The sequence below is a fragment of the Python bivittatus genome, unplaced genomic scaffold (assembly GCF_059951505.1).
Source record: "Python bivittatus isolate LINGU-HERP-01145 unplaced genomic scaffold, Pbiv_v1 ctg000020_np1212, whole genome shotgun sequence".
Classification (NCBI taxonomy): Eukaryota; Metazoa; Chordata; class Lepidosauria; order Squamata; family Pythonidae; genus Python; species Python bivittatus.
Window position 1 is genome coordinate 125,320,069 of NW_028277030.1, and position 20,243 is coordinate 125,340,311.

The 20,243-nt window shown below is 37.5% G+C and overlaps 1 protein-coding gene across 15 annotated transcripts in view; it reads right to left on the reverse strand.

The window, feature by feature from the left end:
* NRXN1 (neurexin 1) overlaps window positions 1-20,243 on the reverse strand; it is a 986,667-nt gene that overhangs the window by 479,201 nt on the left and 487,223 nt on the right. For all 15 annotated transcript variants that reach the window (XM_088149210.1, XM_088149217.1, XM_088149185.1 and 12 more), the window contains 2 exons: window positions 18,835-19,216; window positions 16,753-16,943 (listed from right to left, as the gene is read on the reverse strand). In XM_088149210.1, the coding sequence (XP_088005336.1) occupies window positions 16,753-16,943; window positions 18,835-19,216 (573 nt within the window). The remainder of the gene's footprint in view (window positions 1-16,752; window positions 16,944-18,834; window positions 19,217-20,243) is intronic.

Genomic DNA, 20,243 nt, shown 5'->3' on the forward strand with positions numbered 1-20,243 from the left:
TATTAAAACCAAACAACCTGACTCAACTTAGCTCACCCTATTCTAGTGCTTGGAGGAAAAGCCAGGTCTTGAGTGCTTGTCAGAAGGTTAAAATGGTGGGGGTCTGCCCAATGTCAAGGGGAAGGGTGTTCCACAGGGCAGGGGCTGCCACAGAAAAGGCATGCTTCCTAGGTCCCATAAGATGGCAACATTTAAGAGAAGGTACTAGGAGCATGCCCTCCCTATCCGATCTGTTGAGTGACATGTACAAGGGGAGGGATCAAGATGAAGCACGTGCCTGTAGTGGTTAATTTCTTTGATATATGCAGTAGGGAGAGGGAAAGTTGTAGCAAAATCTTTTGCCACTAATTTGACAGCCTGTCAGAATTCAGACTGAAGGTTAAACTCTTTTTTAGTCAGCTGACTCCACCTGACTTCTGCTTCTTGATGGATTTATGTAATCTCATAGCCTTTTTGAGGTTCTTCTGTTGCTAACTATGACACCCCACCCCACCCATTTGCAGAGACCTTCAATTCTTCTAGCTGCTGTCTGCTCCTCCATTTCTATTTGTGGATTTCATGAAACTCTTATCAGAGACACTGCTAACTAAAATTCCCATACCTGTACCTTATTTCCTAGCAGCTAAAGTAACCAGAGATCCTTGTAATAAGTGTGTTGGAGCTACAACTTTCCCCAATTCAATAAATAAATATTACAGGGTAGTGCTTGTCTTCACCTCTGTGATACCTATAACAGAAACAATATTTTCAACAAGCACAGAGTTTTCCTTTTCTTACTCTCATTTTTTTTTCACTTACACTTCCCTTCTTTGTTTTCCTAAAAAGATTAGGGAGGGGTTATGATACTACTCAGCCTTCCTTTCAGTCTGCTTGCCTCTCACTATAAGTTAACGTATACATGTCCAGACAGCTAATTCTCAGCATGCAGCAAGAAAATGAAAACGCATACATTGTGGCCTTTCCTCAGGGGAAGCTATGAGACCAATGAACTTGTCACTGCACCTTAGCTAGGACAATGGCATGCAAACATTGTCCTACATTAGAGGGCACCTATGTTATATCCATTTGAAAGGGACAATAGGTATTTACCTTGAAAACAAGTCAAAATATTATATTTAAAATATAGTAATTTTTTCAACTATATTGCCATATTTAATTATGCTAATTTGCCAACAGCATATCTAAATTATGAGTCATCCTATTATGGAAAATTAGACATTCTGCAGAGATGCTGCAGCACTCAGAAACTCTTCTCAAGGATTTCAGCATCCAATAGAGAAGGCAGAGATTGGGCAATGACATGTGATCTTACGCAGTGTTGTGAACGGCCTCCCATTACAAGAAATCTCATGTGATCACCATCATCATTTTTGTCCCCAAAATGAGACAATTGCTGGCTCTGCCAACTTGCGTGGGGTGAGAGGGGATATAACCAACCCTGGAGGTGGCTAGTGCCTTGAAGACATTCCCCGAATCTAAGATTTATTATTTATATAGGAAGTCTTCTTGTAATGCTTATTCTATTTTAACTAATATTTATTCTTTTTATTGTAAACCTCCCAGAGTCACTCTGCAGTGAGATGGGTGGTGACAAATTTGAAAAATAAATAAATAAATAAATAAATAAATAAATAAATAAATAAATCTCAAGATTTTGCAGGAGAACATTGAAATATGGCATGTTGGTGTTCCCACTGATACTCTGTAAGATCTTCTGAAGCCTCTGAAATCCCATGAGGCTTATAGTCGCACAGGAGTTTGGTGGCCTTATCTTTTAATATTATAATTTTAATTTAAGTTTGGGTAAAATGCCAGTGTTCTAACATATTATTTTCAGTTTGAGGGAAATATTTATTTATTTATTTATGTTTTTACTTCAGTTTAACCTGGAGAGTATAGGTACCATTTGTAGTACCAGCAGAATTTTGGTGCTCTTGGGTACAGGCTTCCCAACCACAGAAAAATTGTTATGGTCAGGTGAATAAGCCTTAATATTTGAAATGGTATTATATGTGTAGCATTACTATTGAATTAATTTAGGATGGGACTAAGACAAAATGTATTTCTGATGCATTAGAATACCCCTGTTTACCATCTTCTGAACCATGCTGTTGACTTTCTCATGTTTTGTCACTTAAATGGTCTGTACTCCAGGGCATAACAATTATTTAAAAAATAGGAGATAGCCAGAGAAACAGTTTTGTTTCCATGCAGAACTAGGCTCCCAAATTGAAATGAAAGGCATGCATACTGAAAAAGATTAAGCAGATTTAAAAAGTAGAAGACTGTGCAAAGAAGTTGCTGAGGCATGCCAAATTGTGGGGAAAAAGGTAAGATAATTGCCATGCATGTGGCAATCCATTGTGAAAGGATGGAATATGAACATAGCGTAGGTATGGATGTATTCTTATGTGTGAATATGTACATGGCAGGGAAGAGATAAGATTTTGACATCAATAAACACTGGCCTAAAATGATTAGGGTGTAGGAACAGATATGTTTTTTAATATGGAATTAGGCATCTCAGTAATGTGTGGCAGTTAAAACCAGTCACAGAAATCCAGTAGTAATCATTAATAAAATGTTGCAGGACAGGGCTGAAATACTTGCAACTGATCTTTTCAGTTTGAGGGAGGTGGTTCCATTTTGCATAACTTTGGATCTTGCCTGCCTTTCTAGTTTATATCTTTCATGCAGTTTTATTTAAAAACATCAGTTATCTTCTGTAAAATTCACAGTATTATTTTGATTTACTTCAGGAAGTGTAAAGGTCTGTTTTTGCTACATGATTAAAGACATTTCACTAATACTGCAGTATCTAGTTGGGCCTGACAGCAAAAGAATATAAGAAAGCTTTTTGATAGTACGCATATTTTAGTGTTTAATGCTGCCCCTTTTTTCCAGTTCAATTCTGCCACTGCCTGGCAGCTCAAAATCCAATTTTTTTAGGTCCTTCTGTTGTTAATCTTTTCAAATCAGCGCAGAAGGGAGATTGTATAGAGGACTTATTATTACTGTAGAAATCTGTCTCTTCATTTGAATTCCAGAAAAGTGAAAATCATGGCTTAGTTATGATTGAGTTCCAATGAAATAAATTTACTGGATAATGCTAGCCAACAATACATGATTATGCTAACCAAAATCTCTTTGAGCCAGAATCCCCTGCACTGTGTCTTCACACAAAGATCACCACCAAGACAAACTCTCCTGTGGAACTACTTCTCCTTTTATACTAGTTGCCTCACATTTACACATTTTTAAGCTTTGTGCCAGCATTGTCAGATGAAGCAATAGGATGCTATAGCTGTGATTCTCTTTACCTTCTTTGAGGGTAGTACTGGATGTTTCTACCTAAACTATAGTTCATAGTTCTCATGACAACTGCCAGAAACCCCATCACTAAATTAGACATTCAGTCTAATTTAAGAGTAAGCCAGAAGCTGGGTTTCTCACTGCAGTCATTATCACATATGCCCAAAGTAAATATTTAGTGTGCAAATATATGGAGGCATAAATTAAGATCAAGTGCAGGAACCTATAACACTATACTCTTTTAGTGACTTAAAAGAGTACTTGAATTAATGCAATTGTCAAAAAATCATAATTTGTTCTAGAAACTGCAATAAAAGAACTGGATAAGTAGACTAGGGAATTGGTTTTCACCTGTTTCTTTAAGGGCAATTCCATCCTGAGTATAAACTTCTGATCAACCAACTGGCTGAACTAATATTTCATTGCCTCCCCACTTAAGGGCAGGTAGAGGGGGCTCTCAGCTGTTCTATATCATCCTTGATAGACAGTAATACATGGTTTAGAGGCCTGTTGGGCAAGGGATGGACCCATCCTTTATTCTTGTGATGTATTTCAAAATGTGAAATAGGATGACTATCATTTCTTCACCCCTAGAAATCTCAGGATAGTGGCCAGGCTAATCTAAACTCCCTCATGGTGCCTGCATACCTGCTATGCTGCGACTCTGGAGCAAATAGAAACCTTAGTCTAAATCCCTGGGGTTTGGGCCACATTGGCAATATCACCATCTTAAATAAGAGCTGAAAACAGGATACATGAAAATCTTAGAAAAACTCTTTCTTCCTAGTGTCCTGGCATCAGGTGCCAGGATCTATGTTCTTCCTTTCCATCAAAGGCCAGGTTGGATTTAAGACTTCCACTGAACTGCAAATTTGGTTAGAATAGTGTTTGTCTGGAACTATGGAAGGTTTGTAGCTCTGAAGCATTATCTGCCTAAATTAGCCTTATCCTTCTATCATTGTATGTCTTGCTTGCAGCCAAGATATGATAGCGCCTGTGAAAATCCAGCCTGTGCCACAAGGTTATTAACAGGAGATCAGGTAGGAGGAAATGCTCTAATGATTTATGCTTGGAGTAGAATTTATTTTTCTTTCCACTTGACTTTACAATCCTGGCTTTTATATACATCTTTATGATGGAATGAATGGTTGGCAGCTTAGTCTCACGCATGTTTTTTTAGAACTAATACTTACTATATTTAATGGACCTTGCTTCTAGAAATATGGGTTTAAAGTAACCAAATCCAGTTTTTGACCAAATAGCCCAACAACTATCAGATGCTTTTCATCATTTCTGTGGCTTAGCAAATAGCTTTATTGGATCATAGTCTTATGCTTTAGATGCTGGTCACAGATGCTGGCGAAACGTTAGGAAACAAAACTTCCAGAACAAGGCCACACAGCCCAGAAGACCCACACCGCCCATCATAGTCTTATGCTTTAGCTGTAATGAATAATTTCACAGAAGAATTTTGTAAAATCAACAATGTTTCATAGGAAATATTGACCACATTGGTTGGATGGGTATTTTCTGTATTTTAGGACTATTTATGGTTTCTTTTATTAATTGTCTTAAGTAATTCTTTCAAAAAAAAGTTAGGAATATTCAAAGGCTAGATAATATAAGAATCTGTAAATACAATGACCCTATAAAGCCTTGCTATTTTTTTCACATTCATGGAGAAAAATCTATCTATGTGGTCACTAGGAATCAAAAATGACTTGATGGCACATAATCATTCAATATTTTTCAGTAACCTCCAGGGATAGTTTAACATCCCTCCATGTGATTTGTGTGTAATGGTTTATAACTGTGCATGGTATAAATCCAGCCAGTTGTCATTTATTCAGTAAACCATGGCCTAGCATATATGCACCCATGCTTGTCCCAATCCCTATTACTGTATTATGCAAGATGCTGTATTGTAATCACATATTAAGAGTCACATAAATCTTAATACATTCTTCTCCAGATATTTTGAAGAAATATTCTCTGCCAGCAGAGAGAAAGTTGCCTTAATGGTTTTCTCAAACCTTCCAAATATTTTATCAATTGCCCATCTGTTGTATATTCTGTAATTCCATGCAAAATCAATGAATTACTACTAGATGATGGTATTGCCTGCAATCATAAGCTATTCTAACATAATTGGGAATGCTGCAAAAAAACAAACTTCTCAAAGCACAGATAAAAACTCTATCTGTGAATCTTTCTCAGGCATTCAAATGAAGGCATGATGATTAGAGGCTGGGTCACTATCATCCATTTACCCTGCTATAGGTTCCTGCACTTGATCTTAATTTATGCTTCCATATATTTGCACACTAAATATTTACTTCGGGCATGTGTGATAATGACTGCAATGAGAAACCCAGCTTCTGGCTTACTCTTAAATTAGACTGAAGCACAGGTAGTCCCCAGTTTAAGAACGAGTTCTGTTCCCAAGGCCTGTTCTTAAGTCAAATTTGTATGGGAACTGGAACAGTATTATTGTATAATACTGCATAAGTAGTATTATGTAATTAACTCAAACCATTGTGTATTTAACTCGAATTCTGCTACAATAGGCTCTGTTCTTAACTATGGGTCATCCGTAAACCAGGCATTCTTAATCCAGGTAATACTTACAGTAGGGCGATACTTGGAAGAAATAGAGAGACTGATGCCTCACTTTTTAAGAGTAACAATTGGAATTCTGCCTCTTCAAGAGAATGCTAATACTACATGGTGTTTTAATCAACTCATGGCTTGATTGTCAAAATTTACTTAGCCTTATTGATTTCAGACAACAGATATGGCTGCTTGTTAATCTGATGCAGTGTTGGCAGTTAAATGTTCCTTTCTCATTTGAAATGGGACTTTTGCTGCTTAGTAATAGGAGGTGCATTCTACATTGACCTTGTAAGAAGAAAAAAACATGGAGTAATAAAAATTAATAAGATGTTTCTTATATAAAACAATAGCAACTAATCTAACAGAAAATTTTAAATAATTTGTGATTCAATTTCAGTTTCTACCTGTTGAAGGAGAAAGCTCCTCTAGTAAATCATTTGGGCTTGTAAAAATTCAGCTCATCCTCTTGTGGGGCATAAAAAGAAAGCAGAACACCATTTGCTCTTTCATTAGAACTGGCAGTCATGGCAAGCAACAGCTGAGCAGAATGCAATGAGCTTATAAAGACCTATTAACTGAAGAATATAAATTCTCAGCAACCTTCATCTGAGCACAACACTTTTCAGATCAAATCACTAGCAGATGCAACTATCTGGGTAGCGTCTTAAAGTGCTTCACATTTTGAAACTGGCTGGACTTACCCACCATATCAAGCCATTATGACCACATTGTTACCAGTGTTGTTATGTAATTTGTTGTGATTTCTAGTTATCTGGTTCCTTTGTGTCAAGTATTTCTGTGAAAGTATGAATGGACATGCATGAAAGATGGCAATATGGAGTACATGATGCCCACTCAAAGCAGACCATAGACGCAAAAGACACAAAGTCATGGATCTTGTGTGAACTGGATGAGATAGCATTCAAGTGGAACAGTGCTAGCAGACACTGATACTTGGCACCAGAGTACCAACCTGAGATTATTCAATCCTTGTTGGTTGCCATTAAACTGGGAGGGAATAATAGTAGTTTGAAGTAAATAACAATACATTATCATGCACAGCAGTTAGGGGGCTCAAATCTAACTTGGCCTGCTAGACTTTGAGGTGGGTGAGGGTGTATATGTATGTTTGCATGTGACTATGTAAACAAAGTTCAGAAAGTTAATGAACAGTTGTAAACCTGCACTTGTTTCCTCATGGACTGAGTTTCTGGATAAATAAGAATAACAAGTAGCACTGTTCTTACCACCTTTGGTGTGTCACCAAGGTCTGTTTAATCATGCTTTATTGAGTAACTCACAATTAACTAGCCATGCATTTTATTTTACAAACCATAGTGGTTGCATTCATTCAACATACAAAACAAAAGCCAAATCAACCATATCCAGCCAAAGTATCATGTCAACCTTATACATCCATCTATATAATTCACATGAATTATGTGGAAATGCAGCTGATAGATGTTTGAAATGTTCAGTATTAAAAGAGTTGAAAGGAAAAAGCCCCACAGATTTATTTATTTCTTTATAGTACTAAGAATTTGCAATGACACAAATAAATTGGCTGCATGCAGTGGTAATACTAAATTATGGTTTAATATTGCATGATAAGCCTTAGGCTCATGCACTTACCATTTGTTATCTGCTTCCAGTTACTAAAAATAGATGTAAACATTTCTAATATCCTCCATCTGCCTGATTTGGATGAGTTGAGAGGGTGCAGCCCTGAGGCTCATGTGCATATGAACAGTGCATAATATTCAGGAAGATTATGGGTGACGCTGGGCATATGTGTTTACAAAACCTTCTACTTGTATTGTTAATTTTGTTGACATTGATATGTTTCAGATATTCACTTCTCCCTTCTGGTCACTTTTCCTGCCTGATACACTAGCTACTCGTGTATTCATCTCTTTCTCCGTGTTTGCTCTTACACAAAGCCATCACGTTAATACAATCTTTCATTCTTCCTTTCATCATATTTCTTCATTCTTATGGTCAGATGAATGGATGGATAAGTGGGAGTTAATAATTTGTTAATGCCACATAATCCTATTCAGTATCTTCTCAGTTACCTGAGAAGACTTGAGAACTAGAAAAAGATGTTCCACATCTCAAGACAGCACTTAAATCCAGTCAAAGTGCAATATTTTTAATGCATTTATTGAGTGTTTTTAGTTTTGTTGTACACTACCTGACTTGCCTATGGTGAGATGGGAGGCTATATAAATTGGTTTAATAAATAAGTAAAATAAATAAATAACTCTTTATGCAGTATCCCAGTCCACTTTCATCCCTTTGCTTCCAGGTTAATCTTGACAGCCTTTCTTCCCTTCATTGTTGGACACTAAATATGCAGATAGCCGTGAGACACGAAGCTTGCAATTGGTCTAATGCAGTTGCAATCACAAGGGCGCTTAGGTGGAGGGATTGTTCTCAAAATTCAAAGTATATACTTTGTATGCAAATGTTTTAAAATTCAGTTTCCAGCATGTCCAAGGTGGTCTGAGAAAGTCTCCTGTCTTAGCTTTGGAGAACCTTTTATAATTATTGTAAAACAATGACCGATTGTCTGAATCTGCAGGAGGCAGTACAATTCCTGTTTAAAACAGATGAAACCAATACCAGATTGTGGGTTTGGGGCATAGGCAGGGCAATCCCACTATTCACCGAGGAATGTCCCAATAATAGAGCCTCTGAGAAGGAGAAGTGAATTTTGTCTTCCTGTTTCCTTCCTTCCTTCTCTCCCTCCTTCCCTGAATTATTTTCCTGTCACTGAAAACAAAAAGGGAAATATACAGTGCTAAATCCAGAGGATTCTCCATCCACTGGATGACTGTAGATTTCTCTAGAGCAGGGTTTCTCAACCTTGGCAACGTTAAGACGTGTGGACATATGCTGGGTGGTGAATTCTGGGAGTTGAAGTTCACACATCTTAAAGTCGCCAAGGTTGAGAAACCCTGCTCTTGACACTTGGTGCCTTATGATTTACATCAAGAAGCTTCCCAATCTTAGCTCTGCAGAAGTTTCCCTTGAGCAGGGAGGAGGCTTCTCACTTTTTTCCCCAAGGGCTACCTCCTTTTTATTCTCTTGGAAGGAGATCCCAAATTCCATGGGCATCTGAGGCATTATTCCAGAGAAGATTGAAGACTCAATGATCCAGTGAAAAACAGTAAAAGCTCTAGGCAGAATCAGTTCCCCTTTCTTCGTTCTCTGATTTCAGGCCGCACCTCTTTTGGCTTTACAGTGTGATGAACAAGCAAAAATACAGAAAGAAATTCAAAGGACTTTTTGAATAAATCTTTTTAAAGGACAATATTTGATTGTATTTTATTATTTTCTAGTTAAGTTTATGTATTTTTCAAGCAAAGTAAAATTTTTAAAAGCTAAACGGTGATTTCACATGGGGATGACAAAAATAAAAGATGGAGAAATAGGTAGCAAACCAGGAGAGGCTGAAAGTTTTCTGACTTATAAGAGAGTTTTCTACATTTTTATGGTGAAAGAAATAACTATTGCTCATGTAAAGATCATCATTTTGCATACCACATAGAATAGCATCACTTTACCCCCTAAATCTACCTCTCCTGTGGCCACTCAAGGAAGACGATGGCTGCTGCAAGTATTTACTATTCCAGTCCCTGGTTTAAAATGTTGATAGATTTATTTTAGTTTTGCCATTTGAAAACTTAAGGTTAGAAACTCTGTGGGAAAGAATGTGATTTGGCACAGAATGTTGTTATTATGGAATTTAGAATGCAGGGAGCATAGGAAATAGCCTAGATAACTCAGCCTAGTTGAACTGCAGTTAGATTCTCCTCCATGTCTGAGATTGAACCAGGAATTATATTTTGTGACATAATGGTGCCCTCTAGTGCTTTTATTAAGCATGGTAGCTTTATAGGCTGGCATAATGGATGAAAATAAACAGAACCATGACTTGGGGATAACTCTTAGCTAGCTAAATTGTTTTGGGAGGAAGGAACACTTTCCAAAATTTTATTGAGCCAGTCTTCAAAGCAGTACTGAGAGTGGGGTGTGATGACAGAAGCCCTCCTACATCTTTCCAGGAAGGGAGAACTAAGTATGATCTAAATATTCTACTTTTCTTTCTTAATCTCCTCACCCATTTCTGACACTACTTCAAATGCAGGCTTTTTAAAACCATTAGACCTTTATTCTAGAAATCTTCAAATTCAGTTGAACACTTGCATGTCATGAGAATTACTGCAAATATTGGACAAATAGGTAGAAGGGCTAGCTTGCAACCTAATAAAGGCAGACAATACTATATAAAGTGGAGAATAATGCATCCAAGATATGTAAAGGTGAAGGGGCAGAGGAGAAAGATGATTATTCCACTGTTCCTCAATAGCAGAGATAGCTGATTTAAGGGCTAGGAATCTAAGCATATGTTGAAGCCCCACCTACTCTGTGCTGAAAAATTCTCCTGCATTTTATCCTACTAAATGTTATTCAATTTGAAGGTAAATAATTGGCTTTTGGTTTTTTTTTTTTTTCCCAAGAAGAGGGGAATTTTGGTGACATTCTGATGGGTCAAGTATGTTATTTTTATGTTTAGTTGCAGGTTAACATGTAAAAGTCATCCCTTTCATTGTGCAATCATTACTCCATGGTTTATATGCAGCTGCCTTATCTTCTTATGCTTCTGTTAAATACCAAGAGGGACATCCTCCCTTGGTCCTTTTTTTGGTTAGAAAGTATGGGCACCCAGGGAAGTTTCAATGTGATAGTAAGATGTGTAAGGGGAATAGTATCAGAAATAGCATCCTCCATCATTTCTAACCATAAAACAAACTCAGAACCACCAGCAAGGGAAATCCAAATAAATATTATCAAGTGCCCTGAGAATAAGATAGAAAAACAGAAACCTCTTTCACAGGGAAGAAAACTTTTGAGGAATTGCAAAGGCAGATTTTTGGCATAGTATCAGTCAAAGCTGTATGACCAAATAGTCAAAACAAATAGGACACCTTCTTGTCAGGCTTCTACTCAGGGCAGCCTCCCTCCCCAGTATCAGGTTTCAGCTGCAGCAAATGTTAGGACTAGAGAGAATGGATCTGTAATAATTCCTTTCTCTTTTTTTATAAGAAAATTTCAATTGTCATAGATCTTTTATAACACTAGTGCTTAAAGAGCAAAATTAGTGCTTAAAGAGCAACATCTGCTTAAAGAGCAACCCACTCCTATGCTACTTCAAGCCTAACCAGATGTGGAAGATTACATAGATAATCTTCAGGAGGAATGCAAGAGCAGTTATGTAAACATCAGCTTATCCCTGAAAAAGAGGAAGGAGTGAGAAAGAATATCAAGATTGTCCTGTCTTGATTTGCTTTGGTACAAGAGGGGGGAAAGAGAAACTCTGTCAGGTTTTCAAGATTTTGTCATTGTATCCTATAGCAATACATCAGTTCTTGTGTCTGTTTCCTGACCTGAAATACCTTGAAGGGCTGGCACCAGATCACTTAGATAATTAGCAGTCTCACAAATGACAAACTCTGCAGAAAGCCAGTGTACTCAGGTGGATTTTTTTTGACAGTCAGTTATGATGTCTTTAGCAATACAACAATTAAAAAATTCCATTCAGTAAAATTAGTTCATAATTTAACAACCAAGTAGTAAAACCAATACTTAGAACTATAACAACACAAACACAACAGCCATACAAATTTGAAGGAATGCCCCATGATACTGCAAACTATGCATATTGCCATAATTAAGACCAATCATAATTAGGACAGACAGAGGAATTAGGAACACATATCTGGAGATTATTGCAATGATCTAAACATGCAGCAATCAAACCAAACACCAGTAAAACTGTAGTCCTCTCTATCACCCCTCCCCCAACCTGGCTCCCAAGACTAGGAATATTCAACAAGTAAAAATTGTGACTTTCATTGTAAGATCAATAAATGAACACAAAGTCAGTCAAGACCTGGAGACTAAGGGCAGAAAAAACTGGAACAATCTAGAAGCCCTGGAGACAAATGGGGAGAAACACAAAAGAGTAGAGGACAATCAGGCTGAAACATCTCCATCTTCTCCATATTCAACAATGCAGTTAGATAACATCCAAGATGAAATGCTAATGAGACATTTCTGTCATTGCTGACCACACATCTTCTCAATAGACATGAGCATCATCAACAGAGCAGTGATGTTGAAAACCCTAATCATGTATCAAGACACCAAATTCTACTAGCATTATCAATTAATCAGTATCTTGATATCTTTCCAGAGAAAAAGACCATAGCAGATTAATCAAATTTATACTTTCCATGAAGAATATCTCCAATTCCAGAAAGTGCCATCTCCAGTTCAAAAGGTCTTTGAAAGCAGGTGCTGGGAAAAATCTGTCATAAGAACTGGGGAGCCAATAAACAGACACATTAACTAAGGTTGTTGTTGTTGTTCAGTCGTTAAGTCATGTCCGACTCTTCATGACCCCATGAACCATATCACGCCAGGCCTTCCTCTCCTTCACTGCCTCCCTGAGTTTGCTCAGTTTCATGCTCATTGCTTCAGTGATGCTATCTAACCATCTCATCCTCTGCCGTCCCCTTCTTCTTTTGCCTTCAATCTTTCGCAGCATCAGGGTCTTTTCCAAAGAGTCCTCTCTTTGCATTAGGTGACCAAAGTATCTGGGCTTGAGCTTCATTATCAAATTAACTAAGGTATCTTCCTACATTCAGTAGATTTTATTGTTTAAATCTCTTGCCTTCTATATTTGCATTAAACCTTTTATGTCATGGCAGTTGCATTAAACCTTTATGTTGTAGCTGGCCAAAGGGAAATGGTGATAGGAAGTATTCTTCAAGATCTCCTAGACTGATCTTTTCTTGCCAGGCATAGGGCTGACAGGAAAGGACATTTTCTGGGAGAAAGTTATCAAATGGTATTCTTTACAAAATGTGATTTTCCGAACATAAAACTGGGCACCTGGTTAAGCACTCTTCAGTGAGAAGACAAAAAGTAACAGATATGCTTCTCTGAAAGAGAGTTTGCTCACTGCAGTATGAGTATATCTTTTATCACATATTTTTACAGACAGTAAGACTTTTCTATCTGTAACTGCTGTTTGCTTGAAAATTCATGGAGATGCAGATCTCCATGGGGATTCCAGTGTTGCTCAGATACCTGTGAATATTTTTGGTGGTTCTGTGAGAAAGTGGAAATATCTATAGAAGCTTTGCACGTCCTAATTTGCAGGATATATGTGTATATTATTAATTCTTGGTCTTGTTTTCATAATATGCTTAACCCATAATCAACCACTATTACTATAAAACCTGTTGGTGGTTCTGGCCTCATGTAATCAAACTTGTCAAAAATCAGTATTTGGGGAATACAGAAGTCCCACCAACCGTCTCTAAAAAGTACCTAATATCCCATGAGCCTTTTCAACAGGACAGTTCTGGAAAGTTTCCATCACATTGCAACCCCTTTCCCATTGGTTAGAAAGACAGCAGTGGGTGTTGCTTGGACATCGCAACTAATTAGTGTTTGGAAAGTATGTTCTGTGCTGCCCGAATATAAAAAGCATGCACAGTATCATGGAATTCTAGCTGACTGCTGGAGGAACAGAGTAGGTTCTTCCCTTAGACCAGTGTTTCTCAACTTGAAGGCTGGCTGGGGAATTCTGGGAGTTGAAGCCCACACATCTTCAAGCTGACAAGGTTAAGAAACACTGCATTAGACAGCGAAGTGGTTGTTCCAGGCAGCAGATTTTTAACATTACATATCTTATAAAGGCAGAAAACAGCCAATCGTTGTTGTTGTTATAGAAAAGTGGGATTTTGTTCTTTGTATGTAAAAAAATAATCAGCTAAATGTTAGATACTCTGCACCTTCCCTTGCATGGGTGTGGAGCACCATTTGCTGCTTTCTCTTATGACATAAGATGTCTTGGATCACCTCTGTGAAGGGGAAAGCTGGAAAATCAGGGAAAGGGGGATGCTGGCACGTGGATGACAAGGAATCATGTGATGGAGTTGACTAAGGATTTATTTATTCTGACAGCCTTAACAATATCAAAGCAGAGGTAACCCAAAATGCAGACTTAATTAGAGGACTACACAGGTGTTGCTTAGCAGCCAGCTAAAGCCAAGGACATATAAATTGTTTTGTATATATTGTATTGTAGGCTGCATATTGCTCTCAAGCCTTTCCTGATCTAATCTGCTCAGAATGTTATTTGAAAAATACAGCTGCTTTATTTAGACAATTTTACTAACAGGGGAATGGAATAGAGCTACCCGAAACCTAGGGAGGAATTCCCCATACTGCAATATTTTATTGTGGGTTTCACTTGGAGAGATTTAAATTCAAAGTTATATTAATTATTAGGGATATGGAGTAGTTTGGATTTGATTTCAAAACATTACTTTTGAACATGCAAAGGTGCAAGCATAGCATCTTCTGCAACTCTTTCAGTCGACCATATCTTTTCCTAATCATTTTTGTTTCCTATAAAATTAATGCATGTTCCACAAACAAGAATCTGCATCTTCCATTTTGCAACATATTTCAGCAAATTATCTGCTAGACAAGAAATTCTATATGAGAAATTCACGTACCTCATCTTTAGCACAACTAAATATATTGGCCACTCACCCATTCAGATATCCTTACTGGTCATTCCAGTAACATATGATCACATGTCTTGGTCAAAAGAACCATTTGGGAAATATGAAATCCACCCCCGCTCCACTTTTTCTAGGAAATCCCTGGTGCCACGTGAAGCTATACTCTTTACTAGCAGAACTTCATTAATCACTAACCCCTTCTCATTAACCAGGCAGGCAGATATAGTCACACCCTGATTATTATTGCTGCCATTTGGGAAGCATGTTCTTTCCACCAAGGCTTGGCAAGAAAACCTCTCTTTCTTTCCATCTCCGTTTTTGGGGGACTGAGTCTGCAAAATGAGTCAGTTGATTGACTTTAGGTATTTTCACTACAAGGTTCATTGGGTAGAGTTAGGTTAATTCAATACTTCACTATAATCTGTCTGGGACTATAGGTAGTCTTTGGTTAACAACAGTAACTGGGACTGGGAACTCCATTGCTTAGCGATGCAGTCGTAAAGTGCATATCATATGACCACACTGACTTATGATGGCAGTTCCGGCAGTTCCAGTTGTAGTTATTAGGTGAATCCTGTGTGATCATTAGGCATGATGTCACATGATTACCATCTGCAACCTCCTGGTGGCTTTCCCACTGACTTTGCTTGTTAGACATTGGCAGTGAAGGTTGCAAATGACGACCACGTGACTGTGTGATGCAGTGATCATCATAGTTGCGAGCTGGTTGCCATGTGCCTGAATCATGGTCACATGACCTTGGGGACACTGTGATGGCTGCAACTTTGAGGACTGGCTGAAAATCTCCTCATTCAGTGCCACTGTAACTTTGAATGGTTGCTGAATGTAAACTTCATGGACATTAGTTGTGTGGGCCAGTTAACTCCTTTAGTGCTTCTACCAACATGTTATCCCCCCACATCCTGACTTAGTTAAGCATGTGAGAGAAACAGAAGCACCAAGAGCTTAAAGTACTGAAAGGGCAATTACTTTTTAAACATTTAAAAAAAATTTTTTTAAAAAAAAACCTTGGACAGATATGATTTTAACCTATCCCAAAAATACAGGAGTGATATTGAGTATACTTCCTTTGAAATTGCATTCCAAATACAATCATGAGAAGGACCAGCTAAAAAATGGATTTTTCTCACCAACAAAACAGAGAAAGGCTTCCTCAGGTCATCTCAACGCATGAGAGGAAAGGAGCAACTTCAGACATTTGGGCCCTTAATCACTTTTAAGGGCAAATCAGCATCTTGGACTGGGCTCAATTAGTAACCAATGTTGCTTTTTTCAGAAGTAATATAAATAGAAAAACTAACCAGGATTCAAGTAGCTGAATATTGTACTAGTCAGGGGTGTTATCAAAACTATGGAGCAAATTTCTCCAAACTTCATCATGTTAGCCCTTCAGAATGAGAAGTATTGAAATATTTAATAATCAGGTATCTTAAAAACAACTGTATTATTATTTCAACAAACAAAAAACCCTGCAGGGAATTGTAACAATGGCATTCAGAAAGGGGGTCTCAAATTTTGTGATGCCATGAATCACTAAAATTTCAAATAAGACTGACTTTTCTCATCACCTTGAGATCACAAATTAACAGTTTAACTCAAGTTAAATTGAAACCCCTGAGATGCATTGCTTTGGAATATAAGCCAGCTGTTCCACCAGAGCAGAGGAAAAAAAATAAGTTTTTGGCTTAGCAACAATTTTACAACCAGTTTTCATGAACCGGGCTGAACCATGTAGATATCTCCATGGGAACAATTTGATGTTGTGTTATCTATTAATATAGACAGGACTTCAAAGCAGAATTTGCAATCTTGCCTTATAAATTTTCTTCTTAATGTTTATTCCTTTGGAGAAACTACAGATTTTACAAACTTGCAAATGTTAAGCCACTGGAAGTAGACCAATAAATGAATATAGCACATAACAGAGCATATGATGGAGTTGCTCAGAAGAGGTGATTTGCAGGAAGTCACAAATTCGTGCCCTAGCATTCCTATGTAGGATTGGAGGAAAAAACCTTGGAGAAATATTACCAATTTGTGCTGACGATGCTGAGCCAGATAGACCAATAGTTTGACTCACTATAAAGCAGCATCCTATGTTCTTCCAATAGTTCTGTTACATAAATATAAAACATATCATAATGTAATGACACACTGTTCTCCTAGCCCATTTATTGTTTCTGTCATGGTCACTTACTTTTGAGATCTAAGTTTCTTGCTCCTGCCGTGCTCTGCGTTGTGATTTTTGTGTCAATTTTTACTGTATGGAGATTATTGGTATCCCGTGATATCATCACATTGTGCCACTGGTTGTCATTCAGAGGTTTATTGGAACTGCCCTTGATAAGATTTGCACCATTTCCCAAATCAAACACATAGTGTAAATACCTGTAAACAAAAAGGAAAAACAGCTAAACTGAGTAGGTGGTTGAAAATTGCAGCTCTTCACTCCTTCTTTTCTTTATTTAAACTCTTTGCAAATTCAGAAAGTTCTTAATCAACTGCTCTTTCATTTAAAAAGGCTGACTCATGTGATCAAAATTTGGGTACTTGGCAACCAGAATATATTTACAATGGTTGCAGTGTCCCAGGGTCACATGATTGCCATTTGCAACCTTCCGAAGGGACTTCTGACAAGCAAAGTCAATGGGGGAAGCCAGATTCACTTAGTGACTCTGTGATTTGCTTAACAACCACAGTGATTCACTTAATGACCACTGCAAAAAAGGTCGTAAAATAAGGCATGACTCACTTAACCACATTGCTTAGTGATGGAAGTTCTGGTCCCAACTGTGGTCGTAAGTTGAGGACAATCTGTAGTTTTGTCCAAAAGCCTCAATATATAAACTGGCACTATATTTCAAAAAGGACATTTGAAAAAAAATCCTGAATATAGTGCAATACAAACTCTACTGCTTTATCCAAACTATTAAATTGTTGTAGATTTCCGCAGTGAAGGTTTTGTATTTCTCAAAAGAAGCTTTGATTTCTTGATTAAAATTACAACCCATTTCAAAGAATGATAACTCCCTCAGAAGATATGTAGCTACTATATATTTAAATATTTACAGTAAATATGCCTGGTCAGTTTTCAAATAAGTAACTTCTCTCTTGGCAGAGAAGATGTTGGACCTCCTAGACTTTGTCAACTGTCTTCCTCATAGCATTTCCTCACATACATTCTTTTATTATAAGATAAATACTCAAGACAGAAGATCTGGTCCTGGGGCTCTAGTATTTAGGCAAAGCCCACCAGCAATTATGTCAGTCTGGGGCTTCCAGCCATAGGTTTACCTACCAACAGAACCAATGGGATGATGTTAATCATGATTATTATTTCACAGAATAAACCCATATTATTATTCCAGTGCAGAATGGCCACGAACCATTCTGGTTTCCCACGATGCCCTTGAGTAACAGTTGGAAAAACAGGACGGTCACTTTCTGCTGCCATTGACAAGTAAGCCCCCAGCTGGGGAACTAGTGATATAATAGGAGGATCACAAGAACATATTTTGCATGCTTTTTTCCATAGAAAAGCAAGATAAAAATATTTCACATAAATGACAAAATAAATGGTGTAGGATTAAAATGTGTAAAATAAATGAATACATGTTGCTGGAGGCTCCCTTCACATGCAGAGCTAGCTTTATTAAAGCATTTTATTTCTAGTCAAGAATAGTGAGAAGCCAGATTAATTTCCACAGAATGTGGCTGTAACCAAAACAATACTAGTTCTACCTGGGGAAGGCTCCACTTTGACAAGCAGGTATATTTTGTCAAAGTTCCACTTACAGTTAAAGATTGACCCTCATCCTATATTTTCCTTTTATAGCATAAAACATGATCCTCCTTGTGGAGAATGCATTTCTATTCTCTGTTTATTTAAATACATCAATAATATTTAACCCTCCTTAAATGTTGTCTCAGTGCTGTTTTAATCCCCACTGAGGCAGCTGCATTCAACACCTATTACCCTGAGCCTCTGCAGGAACAAACAGCTTTAGAAAATGTACTGGCATACATAGGAGGTCTTGATCGCCACTCTTTTGGCCAAATGTTTACATTGGAAAAAAAATGGACTGAGACTGCAGGATGAGAAACACCATCCAAATATGTATTTCTTAGAAGGGTAGACACTGCTCAGCTTTAAGGACACAGGAACTCACACTGCTGCATCAGAACAAGGGTTAGTAGAGTCCAAGATCTTGCCTAAAAACATGAAAGTTCATTAAGCTTTCTGCGCTTATAGCATCTGTGCTATAGATTGCATACACACCCTTTTACTAATTCAACCACGATAAAGTCATTGCCATCTCCACTGTTGTAGAGTATTAACCCATCCAATGATGTTGTTTTGAACTGGAAAAACAGGTGCATAGATGTATATGCTTGCAATGTGGCAAGAGCAACATAGCTGGCTTTTGTCTTAAAGGTGACTGGGTCAGCAATGATGTTCCGGAAGCCAAAACGGGCATTTAGTTCACAGTAATCAATGTCCCCATTTTTACACAAGTCAATGTATGCCATGCCATTAAAAGTGAGGCTTTGCAGATGACCAATGAAGTTGGAAGGGACTGAGGACAAGTAACGCCGTTCCGTTATGATTCCCGTCTCTATATTATGGAATTCCAGTCTTGTATGATCCCCAGCCATTTGACCTTTAAATAAAAAGCAAGTTTGAGAAGTTAATGTCATAAACAAAAAGCTAGGGGCATTTCAAATGCTGAAGTCTCTCACACAACCATGGTCTACTGTAACTATATGATTCTACCACGTGTTTTCATGTAGAAAGCAAATATGCTGAAAGTGCCCCATTTGTTTATTACTTTTCTCTTATTATATCCAACCCAGTCAAGTTATTTAAGAATAACTCACTGTGTAATTTACAAATGAAATGAGTCAAGCATCAAACTGATCCTAATTTAAGACAATCAAAATAACAACAGCAACATAATAGAAAACTATAAAATGAACCAAAGGGGTGGGGGAATCTCATGATACAGTAAAACAGAAGAACATCTTTGTGAGTGCTCTATTTGAACATTCAGATATACAGTTTAAGATGTGTCAACATGTACTTCTAGGAACTCTGCTAATTACAAAGTACAAAAACGATACATAGGTCTAAGATTCTTCCATTTCTTCAAGTGGAATAATTTGTGTCTATCTTTGTCAAGGATATGGAGGAAAGTGCCTTTTATTGAACATTATTTTCATTTACATTCATTTACATTATATACATTTTGTATGTATAGAAAATATATATTCTGAAATGATCCACTTTCCAGTATCACTTATCTGGGCTCCACTGATATATGTTGATCCAATGACCTAGACAAACCATGTTGACACACAGAGACTACATATGGGTTGAAAGTTACTATAGCATCAAGAAACAAGAGGGAAGAATGCAATCAATTTGTATTACCACATCAGACACTGTTTTAACCCAAATGAGCAAGATGTGGTCTGGGAAAAACAGCAACAACAACCCTGAATTGTCTGCTCCTTTCATTTGGACAGTTCTCAAACTTTATGAGGAAAAAGGTGCATAAAAGGCTATGCAGATATTCTATCACTGGGACCTTTTTAGTAAGGCTTGGCTTACTGAACTTACTAAACTGTCCTCAACCTAGCCTCTCTTTTTGCACACTGTAAAAGTTGGGGACAGTTGAATGATTTGAA